The sequence below is a fragment of the Drosophila gunungcola genome (genome assembly GCF_025200985.1).
Source record: "Drosophila gunungcola strain Sukarami chromosome 2R unlocalized genomic scaffold, Dgunungcola_SK_2 000012F, whole genome shotgun sequence".
Lineage (NCBI taxonomy): Eukaryota > Metazoa > Arthropoda > Insecta > Diptera > Drosophilidae > Drosophila > Drosophila gunungcola.
In genome coordinates, this window is record NW_026453170.1 from 1671650 (window position 1) to 1698028 (window position 26379).

Consider the following 26379-nt stretch of genomic DNA (forward strand, 5'->3'; position numbering starts at 1 on the left):
AAATAATGCATTTTTAAAATATGTTTTTAGTCTTTTAATTACTACTATATATAACAATTTCTCATTTCATTATATCAGCTTTAACATGTGCTTTGTGTTTTGGGCATAAGGTCGGAGTTTTAATTTAATTTTAAGCCTATGCAGACGATAAGGAGTTGTCAAAATACTTTTATTCCAAATCGAAGGTCTGGCTTATAATTAAATACCGGTGCTTAAAAAGAAAAAACATTTAAATTTCTGATTGCCCCACGAGATATTGTCTTTTTTATTTGTCACATTAAATAAGTGGCGGAATCTATAAATACCTGCATATATCCACTTGCGTTGTAAAACATTTACGGCTTAATAAATTCAATAAAATATTAAAAGATACTCTGCGTATGATTTATTTCATAATTCCCTGCGCCTCCGCCACATTCACAGATAGTCACCTTTCGAGTACTTTATCTGACTCACAAGCTGTGTTAGTATTGACCAACGATAACTCAATTTGAAGTTACCACGTGAAACTGTAGGCTTCACCAATGATATCGCTATAGGCTTTGACTGGCGTTGGCAACTAATTTTTTTTTTTGCCAGCTGAATTTTCAGGCCGAAAACTTCCACTGACAAGGCAATGCAAGAAAGAGCGATGACCTCAAACTAGAAAAAATGTGAAAGCCAAACATGTGCCAGAATGAAAAGAACGATAGTGCTTGTAAAGTTATCATGCCGAAATTTTAACTTGCACCTTTGCCTAAGCTACAACGCTCGGCCGCCTTAAGTCGAAACACCAAAGCCCTTAATACGAGTACATATTTGCCAATTTGCTGATATCTGCAACTAGATAGCCAGTTCAACTATAAAAAGAGAATGGTTGATATTGGGCCAGTTATTTAACTTGCAATGGCGGACCAACACCTCATTGTGGCCAAAATCGTGGCCATTGTGGTGCTGCTGCTGGTCACCCTGGTCTTCTGCTTCGTTCCCTATATCCTGGACCGCTTCTACAAGTGGACGAAGCGGCCGGAGAACAATGCCAGGGAGTTCAAGGTGGTGCTGTGTCTGCTTAACTTCGGCGGCGGGGTTCTCATAGCCACCACCTTCATCCACATGCTCCCGGAGGTGGTCGAGGTGGTGGGTGCTCTCCAGGATTGCCGGATGCTAGTGCCCACCCCGTTCGGCCTGCCGGAGGTTCTGCTCTGCACCGGCTTCTATCTGATGTACTGCATCGAGGAGGCCATGCACTTCATAGTGCGACGGCGGCAGCAGAAGAAGCTCCAGGAGGTGGTGGTAATCAAGGAGGTGGGGGTGGTAGTCCAACCTGAGGAAACACCCAAGCAGCCCAACTGGCTTCGCGGCCTGGGCATCATCGTGGCCCTTTCCCTGCACGAGCTCTTTGGCGGAATGGCCATCGGCCTTGAGATGAGTGTGAGCACGGTGTGGTTCATGACCGGAGCCATCGCCGTCCACAAACTCGTGCTGGCCTTCTGCATCGGCATGGAGATCATGATGGCGCACACCCGCTGGCTGCTGGCCGTCGTTTACCTCCTGGTCTTCTCGATTGTGACACCCATTGGCGTGGGCATCGGCATTGCGGTCAGCGAATCCGCGACGGCCAACCAACCGAGCACAGGTCTCGGGAATCCTGCAGGGACTCGCCTGCGGCACTTTGATCTACGTGGTCTTCTTCGAGATCGTGGCCAAAAACCATGCCGGCTTACGGGTCCTGCTCTCATCGGTCGTGGGATTTGTCCTGATGTTTGGTCTCCAGATAGCCAGTAAGTGTTTTTGCAAGCCCCCAATGATACAAAGGCAACAGCTAATCTCATTATTTCAGTTGGAGAAGCAAAGGGCAAGAGCCATTTCACGTGCCCCTAGAGGATACTCGAATATTTATAAAGCTTGTCGGTTTAAATGTCCAATTAAACTATACAAGCTTAAGTCTTACCATATGAACAAAACAAGGAAAGACTAGCATCGAAAACCGAAGCTTCCTTTGAATTAATTTTAAATAAAACAATTATTTGCTTTGTAAAAAGCGATTTTAGTTCCCAAGATCTAAGTTCGTGAACAGGTCAGACAAAAGCAGTTCCAAATGGTACAGCAATGTGAAGTTGGACGTTCTTCCTATTTCGCAAGTTTGTGAATGGTGAGTTTGCTTGTCCACCAACCCTTATGCAGCCCTCTTGTATTAAAACACTTTATAAAAATAATATAAAAACCAACTTTGACCTCGATTTTATATTGATTTTAGGAAGCTTTTTAGCTGAACATCTGCATAAAAACGCGAAAGAATAGTCAATTTCTTTAAAAATCAAGTTGACACAGACTTTAGGGTGAACAATCTTCAAACTTAGCTTACGTATCTTGTTTAGTTTCCGAAATCGGGCTATAGTTCCAAGACACTCATTTTAAAGTGGATTTACATCAGTGATTGCTCAGTGATTGCTCAGTGTATCAATCAAATTAGAGATAGCATTATTGAGGCAATACTTCCGAAATTCCCACACATTACACGACTCATTTCCAAGCCACTTACCATGGTTCGGTTATCGGTGAATGCGATGAAAGCCACCTGTCTGTGGGTGTGCAAAAAAAAGAGAGATAACTACGACTATGTTGGCCATTGTCTGCGCCGTGAATCCGCGTATCAATCACCGATCAGATTTCAATCACCTTCCGCTGATATATGACGGCCGATATAAGCCATTCGTCTGGCCGTGAACACCAGCCAGCTCAGTCGACGGTCGCAACTCGGGACGAAAAGATGAGCGGGAACATGGCGAAGGACCAAACGCAGAAGGCGGATAGTCAACCGCTGCTGGTGGCCAAAATAGTCGCCATTGTGGTGCTCGTGGTGATCACCGTGCTCTGCGGCAGCCTGCCGTACGTCCTGAACAGGTGCTTCGAGTGGACCAAGAAGAGTCCAGAGGAGACCCGGTCGTCGGCGGTGGTGCGCTGCCTGCTCTTCTTCGGCGGCGGCGTGCTCATCTGCACCACGTTCCTGCACATGCTGCCCGAGGTGATCGAGGTGGTGGACGCCCTCCAGGTCTGCGGTTCACTCGCCCAGACGCCCTTCGCCCTGGCGGAGATGCTGCTCTGCACGGGCTTCTTCCTGATGTACGCCCTGGACGAGCTGATGAGCAACTTGGTGCGTCGCCACCAGCGGAAGCTCAGCCGGAAGGAGTCGGTGGCCAGTCGCGCCTTCGAAAGAGGACGCAGCATCCGGCACAGTGTCCTGCTTAGGAGTGAAGAGAAGGCGACCCGCGAACAGGAAGTGAAAGAGATGGAGCCCCAGCCGCCAAAGGATCACCACGGCCACTCGCACATGCCCGTGGCATCCGGCGAAGGGTCCTTCTGCCAGGGGTTTGGGCATCATCCTGGCCCTGTCCCTGCACGAACTGTTCGAGGGCATGGCCATTGGACTGGAGGGCAGTGTGAGCACGGTGTGGTTCATGTTCGGAGCGGTGGCCGCCCACAAGCTGGTGCTGGCCTTCTGCGTGGGCATGGAGCTGCTGGTGGCCCGCACCCGCGCCTCGCTGGCCATCGTGTACCTGGTGACCTTCTCCATCGTCACGCCCATTGGCATCGGCGTGGGCCTGGGCATCAGCCAGCAGGTGGCGGCGGGGCAGCCCAGTCTGCCCTCCGGAGTCCTCCAGGGCATCGCCTGCGGAACCCTGCTGTATGTGGTCTTCTTCGAGATCCTCACCGAGAGCCACGCTGGATGGCGGGCACTTATCGCCGCCGTGGCGGGATTCTCCCTGATGTTCGGCCTGCAAATTCTTTGTAAGTGAAGTGATAACCGTTTGACGGTTGGCAGTTCCTCTGCGGGATTTCGGTCAAAATTGACGGAGCTAGTCACTTACGATTTCTTTTCCTTCTTATTTTGCAGCCGACGAAGCGGAGGGCGATGATAGCCTCACTTGTTCCTAGGCGTTACCTCACCAATTCAGTATTGTTCTATTTAAAATATTTTGCAGTATATGTGTATTTATTATATGTACTATTATTAAACAAAATGTAAACAAAACAAAAAAACAAAACAAATAAAAAAAGTAATAGCAGAAGAATGGGCATGCACTTTAAAAATACACAACTTAATTATACCCTTGCAGAGGGTATTATAATTTCAGTCAGAAGTTTGCAACGCAGTGAAGGAGACATTTCCGACCCTATAAAGTATATATATTCTTGATCAGCATCACTAGTAGAGTCGATCTAGCCATGTCCGTCTGTCCGTCTGTCCGTCCGTTTATATGCAAACTAGTCTCTCAGTTTTAAAGCTATCTGCATGAAACTTTCCCAAAAGTTGTCTTTCTATTGCAGGTAGTATATAAGTCGGAACGAGCCGGATCGGACGACTATAGCATATAGCTCCCATAGGAACAATCGGAAAAATAAATGAAAAAAAATTATAACTTTTCTGTTTTTTAATTTTTTGTTTAGTTCTTCGACATATAGCAATGTTTAATTATTTCAGAATTATGGTATAAATTTTATCAAAATCGGACGTCTATAGCATATAGCTCCCTTAGAAATAATAAAAATATATAAAATAACTATCAAATAATTGAGCTGCAAATCATCATAGCATCAATGTTTTTAAACATATACGAAAGTAAATCATAATTTTAATGTTTTCAAAAATGTTTAATTCTTGCAATAGCTGCAAGGGTATATGAACTTCGGCTTGCCGAAGTTTGCTTTCTTTCTTGTTTTTATCTTATAATAAGTTCTTGAAATACTATTTTATTTTAAGAATAAATATCCAAAATTTCAAGTCGAATGAAGGAACACTATTATGCGGCAGATATTATTTTTAAATTTTCTGGTGCTTCACTCCAGGTAAACTAAAGCGAATATTTTAAAAGCTGCACTCAGAAAATACTCGGCTAAGCCGACTTCATAAATGGTTTATGTATTAAGTTAGCTTTTAAGGCAAGATTTTTTTAAAACTAATACTTAAACATTTATAAATATAATTTAAGTGTGAAACAAAAGTTGAATCAGGGGTGTCCAACTTTTTGATGGTTCGCAACTATTTTTTCTGCTCAGTCAAAAAACAAAAAGCTTTATAACTGCTCCCTACCACGTCCCAGAGAACAGTGACAGACTTTCGCGTTTTTGAGGCGTAGAGTGGGCGTGGCCCCACTTCAATATACCCTTTTCCTCTAGGGTAACGGCGATAATGAGAAAACTTAATTCATGCCCTAATAGTAGCATTTATATTATTTTTTAGTTCTGTTTGCTTTAAAACCTCATACTTAAATGAACTAACATATTTTTAATGCAGATGGATAATGTACTAAAGAATTATGTTTTGACTTTAACGGGCCGTACAATCCGAAGTAGATATTCCCTTCATTAAATTTAGATTTATATACAACATGTATAATTTGCAAAAAACATTAAAAATGTCCAGTTTAATTTGTATTTTTATATTTATAACCATGTCTAAGTTAACAACTCCTCCAAATTAAAAATACATTTAAAAAGTATTTTCGTATGGTAGCACTCTCTGAAAAAAAAACTTTGAAATATTTTGAATTAATTTATGCTTTTGGTTTAAAAAGTAGATAATTAAATTTAGTTTGTATTTAAACTTGCTATTAATGTGCTACGTCTTTGTTGTCTTACCTCCAAATAAAAGTTGTAACGGTCAAACTATTCTGGCGCCTAAAATTTAAATAACAGCCTATGCAGCTAACAGACTGACGTTAAGTCTAACGGAATATCGATATCGATTGATATTGTTCAATTGAAAAATAAATTTATTATAATAAAGCCCAGCCCATAATATTTGTTTAATTGCCTTAAAACTATCGCCGAAGACGAAATTTTTCGAGATTTTTGCCATGCTCGGGTGTATTTCTCAATACATTATCTAACAGATAACATCCGCTGTTACGTCAGATGGGGAAACATCTCCTTAGAGATGGAAAACCATCGATGACGCCCTGCCAAACATCGATATTACCGATGTGTTAAAAACATCGATGGTGGCTTCTATGATTCTCCACCTCTACAGATGATTTTCCAATTGGAGTGCGGACGGTTGTTTAGTGTCTGTGTGGTGGGCCATTCGATTTTTCTGAATTTTTAAGGGCTCCGGCAGCCGAGATTTTGATTTTTTGGTATCGTCAGTGCGCGTTAAGTAATCATTTAAAAGTCCTGCATTGGGCGCAACGCGAGTTCCCCTTCCGTATCCGGCGTGCATTTTGTGCTTTATAATCGTGAACTTCCGCATCCGAGTGCACTGTGCTTTTGTTTATACGACCTCCGGTCGCCCCACATTTTCTGGTGAACTTGTGCCGCCGAACGGTGTTGTCATTGCCCCACCTCCCCCGGAAAAAATCGAAACTCCCGCACGGTGGGCGTAGTCGGGCGAATCCATAAATTGTTACTTTCCACAAAGTTTGCGCAATACGAAAGACAATAAATTTTATATCTTTGCGGCAGAGTTTTTGGCACTGGAGCTTTTCAAGAAACCAATTAAAATTCCGAGGGTCAGCTGATTCGGGTGTGTGCAACGGCCAATCCATCCCACTGTGCAAGCAGTCGGGCGGACAGAAATTCATAAAACAACGGCAACAAAATCGACGAAATACAGAAAATAAAGAGAGAGAGCAAGCTTATTTGGTTTATTTAAAGACTCGTCTGCACAACAGTTATTATTCAGCTTATAATGTGAGATACTGCAATGACAAAGGACCAAGATCTAGATATGGTTGTAAATTAGCCCAGTAACCACGAAATCAACAAAAACAAAAGGAGACATCAGGTAAGAACCGAGCAAACAAAGTTTGTTTAATATTTTCGTGTGATTCAATGACCCTCTTGATTTTTTTTTGAAAAGTATTTTTATCGTGCCCAGCCATAATGCGTAATTCCCACTCAATAGTACCGTTTTAAATTCGTGCATATGTAGACACATACATACATGATAAATTACTGTTTGTTTTGGCTCTTGCTAACAAAGTTTTTATTTATTTTCGTTGTTTTTGACAACCTTTTGCGTGTATGATCGAATGGGGACTATTTATAGGACGGTTAATTTGGACTCGTTTTGGCACGACTGGTGAATTTATATTTGTTGTTGATGTTAAGAGGAAAAAAGGCAGACGTTTTTTTAAATTTTTGTATTGTTTTGCTTAAATTTAAAGTTACTGCTCCTCCTATGCAGTTTTGGCATTAAGTACTGTGTGTAGTGACTCAACAGAGACAGATAAGACAAACAAAGCGAATGTGTTGCGTATGTTCATTTTATCTTCATTTTCGTTTTGTATGTAGGGTATTTTACATTCATATGTATTAGTTACATAATTAGTCTACAAAGTCATACGATAATTGTAGTAAAAGGGTTTTAATAAAACAATTATTAAACACCCTTTTTCCCTTTTTAACACAATGGCTGCTTCTATACAATTCAATAAGGGCTACTCTGAAAATATTAATCTTTAGAGTTTAGGCTCTGACTTACCTCGACGCCTCCTCACTCATCCACACTTGCTCCATTTGCATAAGCCGTGAGATTGGGTTGCAGTGGGTGGCTCTGAAGGACGAAGGCGAGATGAGATGAGATGCTGGTTAACCGCAGTGACTGACTGTAGCACAGTTTCGGGCTTTTTCGCTTGTCACACACGCGCCGCCATTTTGTTGCTCCAGTCGTTTGGCTTTTATTGCCTTTGTCTTGGGCACCAACCAACACAAACCACTCAAAATCCAGTAGTGGGGGCTGCACATAGTTACCCGACCACATGAAGAAAATATCACCGAATTTCTTAACTTGTGCGTATTTTCCGATTATTTATGGGGAAAACCTTCAAAGCTTATTTCGTAGCATACTTTTAGAGCCCTTTTTAAATGGTTTCAAATCTTCAGAGATTTCTGGCCTACTCCCTTTGGTGATGTTATCTAAAATGTATGTCTAAATTAAAGAAATCTGTTACAAAAAACTTACGTATTTTACCAAAAATATTTTAGGAGAATAGCTAATATGAAGCTAAGAGTTTTTTTTTCTGTGTATGTAAAGATATTAGATATAGTGCCTTGACTTACATGCGAACGCTTTTTTGGCTTCGATTTTCGGTTCTTTTTTTCGTTCTGCAAATTTGATTTACTGTAATCGAAAACCATTCTCTTGGCTGCCGTCCTTGAGCCCGCGGATTCTTGATTTTTATGCATTTCGAAGTCGTAATGTGTCTGATATTTAAGCTTAAAAGCCATTGACCCACGAACCGCGCAAAATGTTTGAAATCGGCAATCGGCAAAGGAATAAAAAAAAATCCTGAAAACAACTGTCTGTAGCAGCTGATAAAACCGGTAAGACCTTTGTGCATTTATTATTATTTGTTTTGCTGTTTATCCGTTCTGCCGGATAATGTGTGTCAGCAGTGAGCGATGAAGAATCCAACAGCTGATGGCCAATGCGTGTGGGACTAAACTAAAATGAAACCACATAACCGGTTATAATACATACACATGTTCATAAGTCGCCCAGCGAATTTTATCACAACTGTGTTAATAATGATAATTGCTCTAAAGACGCTTCATTAGTTCCACTGTACAGACATTAGTTCACAATGACTTAATTAAATATACAAATTGGTCTAGGAAAATCAAGTAAATTTTTATTATTATGAATGTTCTCTGATTTTTCAGACCTCCAATTTATTGATGCCTCTGCATTTCCTTAATATCTAGTCGAAGTTTTAACAAACAAGTTGTTGTTCAAGCGTTTTACTTTTACTATCTAAGGTTATCTAATCTATTTAATAATCTTCTCTCTACGTGGGGACAAACTCAAACATTGCACCAACATCTTCAAGAGTTTTTTGACATTTAAAGTGTATAAAAAGGGAACATGGCAAAGCAACAAAGTTGCATTTGATTTATTCAACCGTATTTGATGAATAGCTGCTTTATATTACGTTAATTATTGCACTCCCACTTGCATATTTATTAGCTTTTCTCGGCATTCAGGTCGTAATTTCAAATGAGTTAAGCATGCGATTTAAGCATTCATCTTGATTTAGGACTTTTGGCACGATAGACTTTCCAAGAAACCATGAATTACTTACAAAGAAATTCTAAAATAATTTATTTTTTTAATTTTATATATTAATATTTGTGTAGCATTTTTACAAACAGCAAGGACTGGATTCAGTTACACAACTAATAATAATTTATAAAAGGTGTTTTAAGGCATATGTTTAAAACATATTTTTAATGCTCTAGTTATTAAACCCGTTACGAATAGACAATTTTAAAAGCTACATTTTTGATTAGAAATAAAATTTGTAAAGTTTTGTTTGAAGTGTGTGGATATTTCTCGAAATGATACGTATTTTGAGGGCATAAAATGGTTATGGGCTGTGTTGCAGAATATATGAAGAAAAACTCTGGATTAAACACAAAAAAACTCAAGGCATGCCACGGAATCTAATGATGTCAACTGGTAAATTTCCATTGCGTCAAAAGAACACAAAAAGGGAGAAGCGAAGAAGTGTTTAGTGGTGGTGGGAAATGCGCCGGGCACTTGGAAATTAAAAACTCCCTATGCACATATGTATGTATGTATGTACAGCGGGCGAGAGGGAGACAGGGGAAGCGAGTGAGTGAGATGGAGGGAGCTGAGAAGGAAGGACGGGAAAACGCTGTTCATTCAGTTCATTTTCAAACTCGAGGGAGGCAGCAACTGCCACGATTGCAAGAAGTGCCAACAAGTGATTTCTTCGCAGTGCTGCGCTAAATTAATTACTGGACTAGTCAATGCCGATTTGTTTATTGGACTCGTGTCCAGCGCGGGCCGAGATATCAAATAAACAACTGACAAAGGAACGATTTTATCGCCTCCAGTCACATTTACGCGTAAGTGGAGCACTTAGGAGCAGTCAAAGTACATTTGCGCCCAGCTGTCATTTGATCAGCAAAAACAAACACGCCAGAAAACTTGGCAAAAACACATAGCCACCAAGCCCAAGTCACAGACTGCGTGTCGCTAAATTTCTGGTGGCAAATTTGTCGCAAAGTGAGATTTTCGTAATTACATCATATGCTCCTCGCACAACCTGCTGCTGGTGACCTTGTCACCCCCTCTTCCGCCCCACTATCGTGTGAAAAACGCCCTTGGGGAGGCTTATCTGGAAGAGGTCAAATTGACTTTTCTTAATAATAGATATAATAATAGAAACAGTATAAAATATTACATCCGTGCACTATGGTTGGTTAATTAGTGAATCGTAGATAACATTTTTTCGAAACTTATATGAATAATTCATTTTCATTTCGATTGATCTGGTGAATTAAATGAGAGTGCATGCCTGTTAGCTCTAAATTCAAACGGCAGGTTTTGTTTATTACCTTTTTATAATTTGCATTTTTGTTCGCATAGTGCATATCACGTTCAACCTTTTGGGCTTCGCTTTGGAAGCCCATGTCAGGAGCAGAAATTAGAAAATAAAAATCACCCCAACCTTGAAGTTGTTTACACGCATAGCAGAATGTCCGTTTTTTGCCAAGTTGCCCTTTTTTTTTGAAGGTCTGCAACAACAACAAAAGCAGCAATAAGAGTGGCCAAACAAAGGCTTTTGTCTTGGTACGATTTTTTGTTTATTTTTTGTTAATTCAAAGTGGAAACCACATCGAAATGTTATGAGGAATGCAGGCAAAATTGCGTTTTAGAATTCTACCCGTGAACCGGATAAAATTAGTTCTGATCATATTTTCTAGAATAATTCGATTTTTATGGTTTCAGGAAGCTTTTATAATTTTATCTAAAGTTTGCAATGTGGTCCAACGGAAGTCTGTCTTAGCAGCCAGATTATTAATCAAACTAATGTTTTGACTTTAGATAATTGCGTACAGTTTTCGATAAAAAAACTTGATTTGTTGCTGGGTAAGAAAAATAGGTTTAAATTTGATTTTAATTTAATTTTAACAATATTTTTTTTTTATTTTTGTGGCCTACTCGTTTCTACTGCTATTGGCACTAATCTCATGTTACATAATTCCCGTTTGCACTAACACATGCAATTAGGATCACATAACCTTGAACCAATAAAATCAAAAATCCTAGAGCTAGAGAAAAAATCAATACAGAAAAATGTTCTTGCGCTCTCGTGTGACCGCAAAGTTACTCAAGTTGAAGGCGAAAATCATAATAATCCTTTAAACATGAACAAACTACACACACTTGGGTCCACGTTAGCCTGCAAGTGTAAAATGCAGCCGCCATTTTCGTTTTTTATATGGACTGCTGCTGCTGCAATTTATTGTTGCCATTTGTTGTCCTCCGTTCGCGTCCTGTAAAGGGTAAATATAAAACATGAAAGGACGCCGAAAGTGTGTGCCAGTCCACAGCGACACCTGTCTGTGTGTGTACTTGTACTTGTTAAATGTAAAAAGTGGCCTCCTTTGTGACTTTTTGCGGTGGCTTTCAAGTGACGGCATCAGCCAAAACATAAAAGGGGTTCAGCTAAGGAAAGGTACATTATAATTAATGCCGAAAAAATGCATACATACTGGCTAGGCAAAAAAATTAAGAAAGTGCCAATAGGGTCAATTTAAAGAGCAGAAGCAGGAAATGTGGTTTGACTTGGGAGGAGTTTAAAATTAAGTTAACAGTAGTCCTAATGTTAAATCGCAAAACTTTAATTTTATAAATGCCGAAATATCTATGTTCCTAGAAATAGACGAGATACTTCCACTATTTCTTCTAACGAGTTAAACAAATTCCGGATTTTGTTTACCTTAGTCTTTAAGTTTTTGTACAAATTTATTTAAATTTCTTAATTATTAATGTTATAGCTCATATTAAAGTTATTTAATTGAGCGTAAGCCCTCTTAACTGAGTGCATCATCGAGCAGTGCAACCAAAGTCCTCCAAACAAAACGCCAAAACCACAAATCAATTAACATTTGCCATCAGTATTATATGTATATTCCAGCTCAATGGGGGTTATCTGAGCCCACAATCAATTACAGACATCAATTAAGCAGAAAGTAAAAGGAGAAGAGCTACATACATCAAATGTCAGAAAGCTGAGCACAATTAAAAACCGTCTAAGCGACCGATTTGCTTTGCTGCAAACTTTCAGCAGAGAATAATTGGGATTAAAACTTCTTGATGTCGGGAGGAAAACCTCTTGGGCATGATTTTCTTTTAACACTATAAAAGTGCAGGGCTTAGAAGGACAAATATTGATTATTCGTGTTTCCCCGTCTTCGTCAAGTTAACTTCGTTGGGTTGACACACTAATGGGCAGTACTAAAACTTAATTTGACTCAAGGTGAACAGTTTGTCCTTGTCTCCACTACATGGCCCAATCAATTTGTTCAACTCTTTCAATTAAAACGTAAAGGCTAGAATCGAATTGCATTAGATCAAAACAAACAATTAAGGCAAACTTTTAGCTTGAGCCCGCTGAAATGCCAGTTTTATATCCATCATCCAGACAACGCGCACTTTCCTTATGGTTTTCCCAGGTTAAAATTATGTTTTAAAGCCAACCATATAGTAATCAGACCAATAACCCAAATACGATAGCCTAGGTCAGCATCAAACAGAACCTCTGTGCTAAATATGGGTACTATAAAACTTATCGCCCAAAAGAATTGCCTCACAATTCACGCACCTGAGAAACGTCCGAGAAGGTATTTTGACTTATCACCATAATCATATTATAAAGAGAAGTTTAACCAAAAAAAAACTCGTTAATTGAGAAAATAAAAAAGCGGATTCTTCTAGATATTTTTGGATTCGGCAACTAATTAGGTCAGGCAAGACTAGCTTTGAATTCGACAAGGCTTCAGGTGCAAATTATTTGTCAATTAATATATTTTTATACCCTTGCAGAGGGTATTATAATTTCAGTCAGAAGTTTGCAACGCAGTGAAGGAGACGTTTCCGACCCTATAAAGTATATATATTCTTGATCAGCATCACTAGTAGAGTCGATCTAGCCATGTCCGTCTGTCCGTCCGTCTGTCCGTCCGTTTATATGCAAACTAGTCTCTCAATTTTAAAGCTATCTGCATGAAACTTTCCCAAAAGTTGTCTTTCTATTGCAGGTAGTATATAAGTCGGAACGAGCCGGATCGGACGACTATAGCATATAGCTCCCATAGGAACAATCGGAAAAATAAATGAAAAAAAATTATAACTTTGCTGTTTTTTAATTTTTTGTTTAGTTCTTCGAGATATAGTAATGGTTTAATATTTCAGAATTACGGTTTTAATTTCATCAAAATCGGACGACTATAGCATATAGCTCCCACAGGAACAATCGGAAAAATAAATGAAAAAAAATTATAACTTTTCTGTTTTTTAATTTTTTGTTTAGTTCTTCGACATATAGCAATGTTTAATTATTTTAGAATTATGGTATAAATTTTATCAAAATCGGACGTCTATAGCATATAGCTCCCATAGAAATAATAAAAATATATAAAATAACTATCTAATAATTGAGCTGCAAATCATCATAGTTTCAATGTTTTTTTTAGCACATACTCAAGTAAATCATAATTTAAATGTTTTCAAAAGTATTTAATTAATGCAATAGCTGCAAGGGTATATGAACTTCGGCTTGCCGAAGTTTGCTTTCCTTCTTGTTTAACTTAATTCCAATTCGAAGACCCCCTCCCCAAATAACCAATATGAATATGATTTCATATGAATTATGCACTAAGTATTGTTCGGACATTTATGGCCGAGGTCATCTACATGTGACATTAATTTTGAAACGAAAAATCTTTACTGGGTTTTGTTACACGAATCAGAAAGAAATTCGGAGGTCTAAATTTCATTTAATTCATTAACAAATATTAACTAAATAAAGTTAATGTTTCCAAACGTGATATTGAGAAATCGGTCCTAAATTAAAAGGATGTTGTATGCTCAATTTCACAAAGTTGACATAATTTTAAAGTGTTTTTTTTTTGATTAATTAATTTTCAAATTTTATTTAAAGAAAACCAGCAACTACAGACTAAGTATGTGCGTGTATGTATACATAGATACAATTTTAAATTAGTTATCATTTTCGTTCTTAAAATATCTAATCCCGTTCCGAAAATGTACAGCTTTGCTATAGAAAAATAATATTTATTAACAGATCAAGGTTGTCGACGTCGGGTCTGATTGCTGTTGTAACTAGAATAGCAATTACCCACAGTCACATGATTTGTATACAAGCGCTTTTATACTCGCCTATATGATTGTATATATATATATATATATATGCATATGCATACACGAGCATATGTCAGGCTCCGAATCCAAATCTGACCACCGCCGAAAAGAGACCGAGAAGAACGCGTCACAAAGGTTGGCATGTTGACAGACGCCAGACGCCAAAGCGTGTGACATTACACAAAGACTCTACGAGAAGGGTAGTTGTAGTTGATATAGAAACTACTGTGTTCACGGCGCTCTTTGATAAGAAATTTATTAGATTAAGGCAAACGATAGCCGACGCTTCGCTGTTCCGTCCCGCCGGCAGCGGCGTGAGTGGGTTTGGGTTTGGTCTTGGGTTTTAGTCGGTCTTTCGACGAGCTGTGGCTCTGGTCTGTTGTTCCTCCATCCGACCCCGAATCCGTATCAAAGGCCGAGTGCAAAGCGTGTGGAGTTCACTGAGATGTTGGCGGTTGCCTCCGCGGCGCTTTTCTTTGTGTTCGCCTATTGTTGTGTAAATACGGACTAAGCAAAATGTGGACTTTAAGTTTCAAGCACGATTTGCTCTACAAAGTGAAAGTGCTGTTCCAAACGCGTGTGTTTTTCAGATGTGTAGCATACAAAAGGGCGCCGCAAATAGCGCTGAACTAGTTTGCAACTAGTTAAATGGGAAATGTAAGGTTCAGTGAAATTAAATAAACAAATAGCAAAAATAGGGGATACCCTGCTTTAACTTTGTTTCATTTAGAACATCTTCTTCTAAAATATTAAGCTAAAGTCAGTAAAAAGAAAGGAAAGAAAAAGCAAAGAATGCCTTAATTGCACCCGTTCGCAACAATGTAAACTTCAACTATAATCATTAGGCTCGAAGGCTAGACCTTAGCTTGTGTTATCGCATCAGAACGAATAAAACCATTTTCTGCCAATTATATTGTAAAGATAAGCCAGCAACCACTTTTCCCCTCAGATTGGCTATCGCCTCCACAAGTACACACACCAACTAGCGATCTACGTACTCATATAATCCGAATTTGATTTTTGATAAGAGACAATTTTGTTGTGTAGGTAAACTCGGAAATCAGACAATCGTATTTTTAAAACTGAAAATCTCGGAAAATAAAACACGCCGTTTACTGTTTACTTAGGCTCTCTGCTAAGAGTGCAATACACGAGTATTTTAATCGCTTCGCCTATCGATCATTGAACTTGTCCGTTTACAACCACGTTCACTTGATCTTTCTTGGATGTTCCATTCAGAAGGTGGACTCGAGCGTCTATCAGGTTCAAAAAGCAGAGAAAACTTCGAGTACTGAAATAAATTTGTATCTTGCCCACTCCAAAAATGCAACTTATACAATTTACATTAAATAAGTTTAGCTTGGCTTATTAGGCCGATTGTGCTTATTAATTTTACAAAACGCATAGTTTCTGGCAGAAATCTTTAATACACGTGCAAGAGTTATCCAAATTAGCAAGCCTCAAAACAATAATCGGTTCGTTTATTCCCTTAATTTTTATTCATGTTAGTTATTATTGCAGAGAAAAAGCGTTTTGGTGCCAAACGAGTTTTATCAATTTTAAATGACAACAAAAATCTTTGATTAATATTGCTTAAATACTGCTTTGAAGTTTTGCCAAAGCTCAAGGGCTGATAAAGATTTCAATAAAAGTAAATCCGGTTTTGGTCGTTTAAGTTATGCAGACTCTATTTATTTTTAAAATAGTTTATGAAATTTGCTACCAAAACCCAAACAATTTTTACAAAATTTCTGCTTTTCATTGTAGATTTTAAAGGCACATTTATAAAATGTATTGTAAAAAAAATAATAAACAAAATAACACTTTTACCTAGGCTTACTTCTATTAAGTGATTTCAATAAATCGGTTTATCATGATATGCAACTAGAATTGAGACAGTGTTATTTTTGGTTTTCAAAATATAGGTATATGTGTTAGAGTCTTGGAAATTTAAAAGTTAAGCCTTGACTGTCGCATACCAATTCCGCATTGTTCGTTAATTGAGTGGTTAATTTTAAGTTTTAGGTTCCCTGTATACGGGATGCTTTTGTGGGAATTTCGTGGAGAATTTAAAACACATTGATTGCTCGCATTGAATATATTAATAGATTTAAGTCATTTATCAGAGGGGCAATCTCAACTAACATGTGTCCCCACTCTTTCTGTCTCTATTGCAGCGTGCGAATCCGAAGGCTGCTAATCGAGGACGGAGATCATAAATCATTATCAGGCGCCAGAAAGGAGGGCAGCAGCCCAGCAGCGATTGAGTTGCAGCACCAGAGTCGAATTAATCATACGCCGCGTTGTCCGCCCCGCCGTCAATATGTATAAGTATATGTATGTGCCTGCCAATCCGCCTCCAAACCACGCGCCGCGCACTTGACACGTGGAGCGGCAAAATACCCCGGAGCCGCAGCAACACCTCCTGGAAAACCACTGAGGCCCAGTTTTGTGTTTGATTTGTGTTCGTTATCGTCATTATTTTTGTGTTCGAGCTCGACGGGCGCATCGAAAAGTGTTTGATTTCTGTGAAAACAAAGTACCGCATGTGGCTGCCAGGGCAAAATCCGCTTACCGGCAGCATAAACTGCTACAACAGCAACAGCAACAACAACTGCAAGTGCAACATCAGCAGCAACAGCAGCAACAGCAGCAACAGCAGCAACTGGCCACAGTTGCCATCAATTATCGCTCAATATATTCTCCGTTGGCCTGTGATAAACCCCCTAGCGTTCTTAATGAATGACATTCGGTCCAAGTCATTCTATCGTGCAGGCAAAGCAACATCTGCAGCATCCGCATCGGCCACGGCCACTGATAAGTCGTTCGATAACAGCCAGAACAACAATCCGCGCACGTACAACAACAGCGGCAAGTCGAACAAGGTGTTCCTACACTATATACCCCGCGATCCGCGCCTAAGAATTTTCAATAAGACCGCCACCCTGAATAAACACTCGAATCGCACCCTGAGCGAGCTAAACATAACTGAAGATCTGTGCAATTATGGTGAACTGATTGGCGGCGGCAGTGCTGAAACAGTGAACAAAGTGCTAGTGAAATCCTAAAAGCCCGCAGATCACCGATTTGTTTTGTTCGTGTTCGGTTGCGCTGTTGTCGTGCGAAAGGAGCCTGGTTTGGATAACAAAAAGGTAAGGCCTAAAGAATCCAACGCTTTCCGTCTAGACGCTCCCCCTACACTTTATATACCCTCGGTGTCCGAACGTTAATGAATTTTTCCCTGTACAGCCTATACAGCAGTCTATAATTAACCACAGACTGGCTGCCGAAAGCCAAAACAAAATATATTTTAAAAAATACAATTTCGAATGCCATAATTATTGGGCGACATCAGCTGCCTTCGCGTTCATGTGACGCACTTTGTTTTGGTACTGATGTAAGAAGCTAGCCATTCGGCTCTCTCAGAGTCCTCTCTAAAGATTTTCCGCCGTTTTCCTGAGGTCAAGTTGAAGGCGCTCAGAAAACCAAATAAATGAAATGCCAAATGACCAAACAGTTTCTGCGCGGATTTTTAAACGAAATGTTTTCAGGCGTATGTTGTTGTGGTCGCGCTGATTGGTCAGATACCCATAGAACTATATTCTTACCGAGGTAGATTAATTTTGGTAGTCGCCGACAAAGAATTTTCTGGAGAAAGTTGAGAGAAACTTTTCCTATTAATCAGGGCACAAAGAACAAGTTTAAAACTATCTAAGGCACTGTGCTCTTCTTTTCTATCTTTCAGCTACGCACTGCAGTTGAGCAACAGAAAGGGGGAACATTCACCTACCGCCTACTTAAGAAAATTAATGCTGAAATCTAATGCAAATTGTGTTCACTTCCAATAATCGCTTGGACAAGAAAGTGCAAATTTTACACACCTTTTTATAGCCGTAGCCGTAGCTGAACCCTTTACACAACACCCGGATCGATCAACGATCATCGATAGTCGATCAGCGGAACTCCGACATGGCCAAGCTGACGTCGGACCCCGGCGCCTCCAACAACAACAGTTGCGAGGCGGTCAACAACAACCACAATGGCCAGCAGCAGAACGGAGGAGCCGCCAATTACCAGGCCCTGCCGTTGACGCCGGCACCGGCCAACACGCCCCTGCACAAGGCCATCAAGCACGACCTCTTCCCGGAGGTCACCTTCTGCAACCTGTCCGCGGAGGAGCTCGCCGACGGCGGGGCGGGGCACAGCCGGATGGGCCGGAGCAGCGTAGTCGCCCTGGAGGACGGCACTCTGACCTGCCTGATGAACGGTAACGGGCAGGTGAAGCGGCGCAAGCGCCTGATCTCGAACGAGTCCGGCGACTCGATCGACTCCGGCAGCACGGAGAAGAAAGCCCCCAAGATGCCCGACGGCGGGTACGGATGGGTGGTGGTGTTCGCCTCGCTGGTGGTGTCCCTGATCGCCGACGGACTGAGCTTCTCGTTCGGACTGATCAACGTGGAGCTGCTGAGCTACTTTGGCGAGTCCACCTCGAAGACCGCCTGGATTTCGTCGCTCTTCTTCTCCGTGCCCCTGCTGATGGGGCCCATCTGGTCGAATCTGGTGGACAAGTACGGCTGCCGCAAGATGACCATCCTCGGCGGCTTGGTCTCCGCCTTCGGGTTCTCGCTCTCCGCCTTCTGCAACTCCATCGAGATGCTGATGGTGACCTTCGGCATCATCTCGGGCCTCGGCCTGGGCATCGGCTACGTCACCGCAGTGGTGTCCATCGCCTTTTGGTTCGACAAGAAGCGCACCTTCGCCACCGGAATCGGGGCCTCGGGCACCGGTATTGGGACCTTTGTGTACGCCCGCCTCACCTCCTCATTGATGGAGGCGTATGGCTGGCGGGGAGCCACCCTGATCCTGGGCGGCACCATGCTCAACGCCTGCGTTTGCGGCGCCCTTATGCGCGACCCCGACTGGCTGATCGAGGAGAACCGGCTGGAGAGTAGGTCGCAGAGCGTCACCACCTTCTCCAACTCCAGCGTCTGCCTGGAAGAGATCAAAAAGCTCCTGGACACCGGCATCACCAAGGAGGCCGTGCTGGACTCGCTGGTGACCAAGAACAACACGGAGGCCAACCAGCAGATCGACGATCCCCTGGACTCGGCCCTCAAGCGCTACCGCAGCGAGATCTTCTTGCCCACCTTCCTGAGCACCCAGGAGCTGGACAGCGTCTGCGAGGTGAAGAGTCTGAGTCGGCGCTCCTTGCGCCACAAGGAGGGTGCCGAGGCCCCCTCCCGCGAGAACCTGCTGTCCATGTCGTCGGGAGCGGGCGCCTACCCGCCATCGACGGCCGTCATAGGGTCCCCGGACGACACGCTCATGGGTGGCATTGCGCAGGAGACGGCGGACCTGGCCAAGCGGACATACCTGGCCTCCATCGAAACGCTATCGCCCTCGGAGAAACGCTCCACCGGCGGCGGAACTCCCAATGGATCGCTGCGCTCCTCGGACGAGGGCTACCTCACGCAGAAGCACGCCAGCTCCCGGTACTCGCTGAACGAGAACATCTTCATGGCCAAGCACACGACGCCGTCGATCTCCAACCTGAAGGTGAACGGCCTGCGCCACAATTCGGTGGACATCCTGAGCGAGGACATGCACTGCTACTACACGAAGGACGAGACCTTCGCCCTGCTGGAGCCGAGCAGGCGGATCGGGCCAACGGTGATAGCCATTCCGGAGCAGGAGCCGTCGGTCAACAGCGAGCTGGCCATCCGACGGGCACGGCTGGACAGCATCACCGGTATCCGGCGACTTTCGCGCTCGAAGAAGCCCAGCCACCACCGGTCGAATCTGCGCCGGAACATCTCGATCCGGAACTCCAACTTCCTCAAGGACATGCGCATCCACCGCAACTCGATCCACTACCGCGGTGCCATGCTCAACACTCACCGCTACCGGCTGCGCGCCTCATCCTGTCCCAACATCTACCGCAACTCGATGACCACCATCGCCAAGGAGGAAGAGGATGTAAGTAGTCGATGGCCCTTGACCCCGCTCTAATCAGCTGGTCGCTTGGCGACAGTTCCAGCCGGTTAATGCTCAGCTTTGAGCCTTATCAGCTGCCCCTCAGTCTCCGTATGGTCGCCCGGTTGGACCACATGGGCGAACTTTCCGTAGCTGATAAGCCTGGCTCTAAGCTCTCACTTCCGTACGGCAACAAAGCTGGAATACATTGGCTTAAAAAAATTCACTCATTTTGTTACCTTGTCTTAACCGTCATAGGGTCAAGATGTGGTTGAAAATAAGGTCTGTAACAGATAGAAGGAAGCGTTAAAAACCCTTATAAAGCGTTTATATTCTTGATCCGGATCAAAAGCCTAGTCGATCTACACATGTCCGTTTGTCTATCCGTCCGTATGAACGTCAGTTAGCTGAAAAAATGGTTATCTAACAGACGGGGAACTCTATCTTGTTTTTTTGTTATTTTTTGGTAATATAAAGCTTATTGGCTGATATTTAACGAAAGCTTAAAGACAATCTTTCGAGCCCTACATCCTGGGTTAAATAAGGTATCATAAAATCAAATGATTTGACAATTTGTTTATCAATCAATATAATGTATTGGTATCCGAATTGTACAAGCTGATTATGCTTACAACATTGGAAAAAACATATTTCTCGTTATATACCCAAAATTAACGTAATTTCGTTTTGTTCTATCTACAGACTTGGTATGACAATTTCGTGGACACCATTAAGTCCATCTTTGACTTCTCCCTCTTTCTGGACATGAAGTTCGCCCTCTTCAATCTCTCCACATTGTTTTTGTTCATTTGGTGAGTAATTTTTTGGCAATACAAAGAAAAACAAAACAAAACCGGGAACCAATTGGCAAAGACAACAAGCTGAACGCAAAAGAATTCGCCAACGCGTCAACTGCAAATTGTACATTTGCCAGAAGATGTCGCAAACAATTTTGGCAGCTGTTTGAAATCGAAAGCTGGTTGCACAATAACAATGTTGGCCAACAACAGTGAAATTCCGTGCACAAAATGATCGATCAGTATTGGTAGTAGGCCGCCGTATCAGTGCTCAAGATCATGGTTTATCTTAGCCAAAGTGCTCCATTAGCTCGATAAGGAACTAGTTGAAATCAATTCAAACTCACCTTGTCCCGATAAGACCCTCCTCACCAGCTAGCGACTAATCTACCCCTTGGCACGCTCCACAGGTTCATTATCCCTTATCTGTACCTGCCCGACTACATGAAGCAATACGGGTACGATGTGAGCGTGAGTGCCGAGTTGATATCGGACGTCGGCGTTGCCCAAACGGTGGGCATGATAGGACTGGGCTACCTGGGCGATCTGCCCTGGATGAACATCAACATATGCTACTCGCTGTGCATGTTGGGTGAGTTTGCTGCCAGGTGCGCATCCATGACACTCTCTTAACGATCTCTTAACCTCTTTCAGTCTGTGGAGCGTCGGTGTTCTTTATGCCCCTGCTGATGACCAGCTACATTGGCCTGATGTTCATGTGCATCGTATTCGGATTCACGTTCGCCAGCTCTTTTTCGTTCACGCCCAGCATTCTGGTCAGTATCGTTGACTTGGACGATTTCACGTGTGCCTACGGTCTGGTGCTGCTGGTGCAGGGAGTGGGCATGATCGCAGGGCCCCCGATAGCGGGCGTTATATACGAGCATACGGGCAGGTGAGTTGGAATGTTGGACTGGGCGTGGCAGTCATCTTCAATCTGAATGCTGACCGAATCTCGTTGCAGATGGGACGATACCTTCTACTATGCGGGCATATTTATAGCACTCTCCGGCGTCTGTTCGTATCTAATCGAGTTCTGCGAGAAGAAAGCACCTAAGGAGAGTGATAGTGATGTCTCAGAGACTAAAAAAGCTCAACTTTTACACTAGATTACACACACATAACATTGTTGAATGCCGAAACTAAACGACAACTGGGGGTTCTACAAATCACAACTGTAGCCTAATAATGGACTAGCATTAAATGTTAACGAGTTTCTTATGTCAAATGGTGTTGCAGCCATAAAATCAGAGCAGATTTGTAACTGACACTAAGCCTATTTATAAGACCTAGCGTGTAAGCCTATACTTGACTTGACTAATCGGGGCTAAGTATCTATATACACCTAATATAACTATAATTACCGCACTAGGGCAATTACTAATCGCATCTCGGAATAACACTTAGACAAACTGTTCAATTTCAATCAATATCAATGCAGTGCATCACTGCCAGGTGCAAACGGGTCCCTCAATTGTCTTCTTTACAAAATTTATAGAAATAGTTTTAATTGCCTTACATTTCGTACGAATATTAATTAAAGAGAATACAATAAACAACAATCTATGTAACGTATGCAATAACAAGCGACCATTTTCAATCGATTAAACCACACAATAAAGTCTTTGGAGCATTTGTTATAAAAGAAACAAAAATAATATTTCTACATCAAACGTCACAGATCCGAATAGTTTCCAATGTAAGCCAACTGAGCAATCTAGGCTATTCGAAATAATTATTGTTGAAATAAAAACCTGTTTTTGCAGTTTGGCGAAATTTTTCTTAGACAAAACATAAAAAAGATTCAAATTACAAAAAAAAAAAAATTACATTTAAGTAAAGTCTTACAAGTTCAAGTATTATTACAGAAAATACAAAATATACATATATATTATATATCCTTAGTGAAAGCAAGCCTTTAAAATGTAAGCACGCAACAAAAAATGAAGTTAATGTGACACTATAGCCCTTTTGCAACTTTTAGATAATGGTAGCTGTTGATTCCAATCACTTTAGCAAATATGTACAGACACAAAAATGAATCACCATTCTATATTATTTACAAGACATCAATTAAAAAATTATCTACTGAACGCCTATTACAAAATAAATACAATTTGAAAATTAAGCGTTTACGTGATGTTTGTTTCTTATGTTAAATTCATTCGGGCAAGTGTGATTCTGCTTTTTTTTTAATCCCAATCAAGAAAATTTAAGCACAACCGTCGATTCGTCCTTTGTTTGTCCTTATAAAAACCTGCGTATTGGAAACTTCAAAAGCTAAAGCCATGTTTGGACCATACTCCGGTCCGGTTTTTGGCGGTACCAATGGGATCAGGTTCAGAGGTCCTTATGGTCCGATAGTTATTCTTATCACATCTTGTCATAAAAAATTGGTTTTTTTGACCATTGGTAAAACTAAATTAAGGAGTTCAGTAAGCAGTATAATAGGCATCTGGTCTTGTACCTCAAGTCGTCATAAAGTCCGTTGTTTTTCTTGTGTAGAATCGATAAGATTTTATAGGGTTTGGCCTAAGGTAAGCAAAGTTTGAATTCATATATTTAAATATTTAGTATGTATATTTATTATTCTGCATTGTGTTGGGCAAATACAAATATTATAAATAATTTGATTTACGTTTACAGTTGTTTGTTTCGTTTTGTCTTAACTTTCGCATTTAATTTAATATATAAACTTCGTAAAATACTAAATTGATCATTGAATCGCAGCATTTATGTGTATCCACTGTTAATGCAGGTTGAGTGTGTAAATTATATAATTCCATTTCAGCTCACCGGTTTTTTATATTTTGTTAAAGTACTTTTCCTTTTTCTAATGTATTTTTAAAGACTAAAGCGGGTTGCACAACAAAATATAGACAAAGCAAATGCGTTGAGAAGGAAACGTAAAAATATGCATATATGTAATTAAATATGTATGTATATAGAAGAGAAGCAGATACCCGTTGCAAAAAGGGGCGTGGCGCAGCATTTCGGGGCTGGACCTCACTGAAAACGAATCACAATAAAAATTCACATAGTTTAACTTCTTTGTTATATATTACACATTATTTTGTCAAGATCCCAATGTATAACTATCGTTCTTTACACGAAGTAACTAGCAAACTAATTTTAATATACACAAAATACATGCAAAAACATTTATAAATGTTTCGATAAAGTTTATAAAATTTAGAAATCACGCACGACACATTCACATGTACAAATGTTGTAGATTTTGGTTTATTTCTGGTTTTTTTCTTTTGGTTTCTTTTGGTTAATTAAAACGTAGCTGAACAAGGAGAGGTGTGTCTTGTAGCTGTCTGATCTTTACGATTTTAACATTACGCTTAGTGTTCAATTGCTAGTTTAGTGGTAGCTATGTTTACGTGGTTAGTTACGGTTGAGATAGAAAACAAGAAATATGTCCCTCCAACTACCTTCTATTAGTTAGTCACTAAAGTAGCTTTTACAGAAGCGGCTACGTCTATCCCAGAATTGCAGTCGGGCATCTGCGGTTTACTCCTAGCAACAGCCACTGTTTGCTGCTCCAGCGGCTCCTCCGGCTCCTGGCAGCGACGGGTTTGTGGGCGAGTGCTGTTGGCCGATCTTGATGCCGTTTGCCTGCGAAGGAACATTTCAACTGTGATTACTAGGACTTTGCATAGCGAATGCTGCCGCACTCACCTCATTGTTAATGTCGAAGACGCCCTCCTGGATCTTCTCGTAGATCTCCTTGGCCGTGTTTATAAAAGCCTCTTCCACGTTGGCCGCGGTGCGCGCCGACGTCTCCATGAAGACCAGTCCGTGCTCGCGGGCAAAGGCCTCGCCCTCCTCCTTCTTCACCTCGCGCCGAGAGTCCAAGTCGCTCTTGTTGCCTATCAGCATGATCACCATGTTCGAGTTGGAGTGCTGGCGCGCGTCTTCCAGCCAGGTGGTTAGGTGATTGAAAGTCTCCCGGCGCGTGATGTCGTACACCAGCAGGGCGCCTGCAGCTCCTCGATAGTACGAGCGTGTGATGGATCTGAACGGAATTTCAATGATTGACATTGAGTCTTTGCAGTTTGGAAGAAATTAATCTAGCCAACAACTCTTACTTAAATATCATGCTCTTGTTCAAGTTTATTTAGCGAAGGAAGAAAAATGAAGATGAAAATCAGGACGAACATCCTTCTCATTTAAAATAGTATTATAATACTCTGTGACCCTTAATGAGGAAATGAACAGAAAGACTGTTCAAATGAATTTTCTCGATAAATAAAAAGGGAAATAAAATAAAACTTCAGGACGATGGGTTTCAAACTTTCAAATCCTATAAAAATTTGTTGGTGTCTCTGAATTGAAATTATTTTTGCCGTGTTTTACAGTAAACTTGCTGGAGATAAACTGGTTTCCGTGTTAGCAAAATTTGACAACTATTTGTAAGAGATTTTTTGACTGAAAAACTGGAACCTTAGCATGCCATTGAGAAATTGGTCAAAAGAACACTAGTGGCTTGATTCTACGCACCTGAAGGCCTCCTGGCCAGCCGTGTCCCAGATCTGGAGCTTGATCTGCTTGCCGTCGATGGTGATCATGCGAGCTCCGAACTCCACGCCGATGGTCAGGTCATGCACGGGCTGGAAGCGCTTGTCCGTGAACTGGAGGAGCAGACATGACTTGCCCACGCCTGAGAAGGTAGGATAGAGTTAGTTTGCTGTTAGGGGAAAGTTGGAAAAACTGGAAAACCGCCAACAGCTGTTGGGCAGCCCGAAAAACAGTCTGCTGATAAGCTCGTGTCTCTTTGGGGCGGAATCCCTCAACTGTTGGGGGTGGTTGGGTGACTCAGCAGCAGGGTTTTAATGTGTGGGCTGCTCCCTGCCCCCCGCACCCCGTTAACTCCCAGCTCAGCAAACGCCTGTATGCGTTGTTATGGTTTTATTGATTTTTCCTTTAACCGCCTGACTCCTGGGATATTTCTGTGCAGACGCATGACTCCACCATTGTCCCTACTCCTCCCTCGCTGCCCTCTGGAGTCCGATTACGGGGGACACCACTGCGTAGGGCGATCGCCTTTGTTTTGTTTTCTAATTTCTGATTGCTTCCCCCGACAATGGCCAACTTTTCACTGGCCATTTCCAAGGGGAGTCGCAGTTTCCACTCACCTGTGTCGCCGATGATGATGTATTTGAACAAGTACGCGTAGGACATTTTTGCAGCTAAGTGGGTTACGGCAAGTTGGCTATTCAAAAGTTTGATCTCGTAATACCACAGATAATACGCAATTCCTGTAAGTTTTCCAATCTGTTCGTATTTATGATGACTGGCTCCCACGAGTGTGGCCAGTTTGCAGTCAGGGCTGGCGAAAATACCGAAAACATACCAGAAACCTATCGATACCGATACCGATTGCGCGATAGCTTACTGACTCGGCCAATCGATAGGCCCATGTAT

At 41.6% G+C, this 26379-nt stretch overlaps 5 protein-coding genes across 8 annotated transcripts; 4 read left to right on the top strand and 1 right to left on the bottom strand.

Annotated features, from left to right (window-relative positions):
- The first annotated feature begins 885 nt into the window (after nucleotides 1-885).
- On the top strand, nucleotides 886-2029 carry LOC128255967 (zinc transporter ZIP1). Its single transcript, XM_052985920.1, is given in 3 exon segments — nucleotides 886-1614; nucleotides 1616-1760; nucleotides 1820-2029. Coding segments are annotated over 3 exon segments (915 nt in total). The 3' UTR covers nucleotides 1861-2029.
- A 132-nt stretch (nucleotides 2030-2161) lies between these two features.
- On the top strand, nucleotides 2162-4007 carry LOC128255966 (zinc transporter ZIP3). The gene is given in 3 exon segments (XM_052985918.1): nucleotides 2162-3336; nucleotides 3338-3768; nucleotides 3875-4007. Coding segments are annotated over 3 exon segments (1137 nt in total). The 5' UTR covers nucleotides 2162-2671; the 3' UTR covers nucleotides 3916-4007.
- A 1992-nt stretch (nucleotides 4008-5999) lies between these two features.
- LOC128255799 (uncharacterized) lies at nucleotides 6000-18059 on the top strand. 3 transcript variants are annotated; one of them, XM_052985546.1, is made up of 3 exons: nucleotides 6000-6763; nucleotides 16354-17328; nucleotides 17922-18059. In XM_052985546.1, exon 2 carries the CDS (start codon nucleotides 16723-16725, stop codon nucleotides 17242-17244), a length of 522 nt encoding a protein of 173 aa, XP_052841506.1. In that variant the 5' UTR covers nucleotides 6000-6763; nucleotides 16354-16722; the 3' UTR covers nucleotides 17245-17328; nucleotides 17922-18059. The 3 variants fall into 3 exon arrangements, with proteins under 3 accessions (XP_052841506.1, XP_052841508.1, XP_052841507.1); XM_052985548.1 differs by lacking the exon at nucleotides 6000-6763 and adding an exon at nucleotides 9662-9852; XM_052985547.1 differs by lacking the exon at nucleotides 6000-6763 and adding an exon at nucleotides 14392-14833.
- An 84-nt stretch (nucleotides 18060-18143) lies between these two features.
- Nucleotides 18144-23074, top strand: LOC128255782 (uncharacterized). The gene is made up of 5 exons (XM_052985527.1): nucleotides 18144-20152; nucleotides 20852-20961; nucleotides 21357-21538; nucleotides 21601-21841; nucleotides 21911-23074. Exons 1-5 carry the CDS (start codon nucleotides 18146-18148, stop codon nucleotides 22053-22055), a joined length of 2685 nt encoding a protein of 894 aa, XP_052841487.1. The 5' UTR covers nucleotides 18144-18145; the 3' UTR covers nucleotides 22056-23074.
- Nucleotides 23075-23507: 433 nt separating this feature from the next.
- Nucleotides 23508-26276, bottom strand: LOC128255794 (ras-related protein Rab-2A). 2 transcript variants are annotated; one of them, XR_008267684.1, is made up of 5 exons: nucleotides 26091-26276; nucleotides 25456-25615; nucleotides 24634-24970; nucleotides 24387-24570; nucleotides 23508-23955 (listed from the first exon to the last, which is right to left on the bottom strand). XR_008267684.1 is itself a non-coding variant. In XM_052985540.1 (4 exons), the coding sequence occupies exons 1-4, from the start codon at nucleotides 26134-26136 to the stop codon at nucleotides 24472-24474; spliced, it is 642 nt and encodes a 213-aa protein (XP_052841500.1). In that variant the 5' UTR covers nucleotides 26137-26276; the 3' UTR covers nucleotides 23508-24471. The 2 variants fall into 2 exon arrangements, 1 of the variants encoding a protein (XP_052841500.1); XM_052985540.1 differs by having other exon boundaries at nucleotides 23508-24570.
- Nucleotides 26277-26379: the final 103 nt, after the last annotated feature.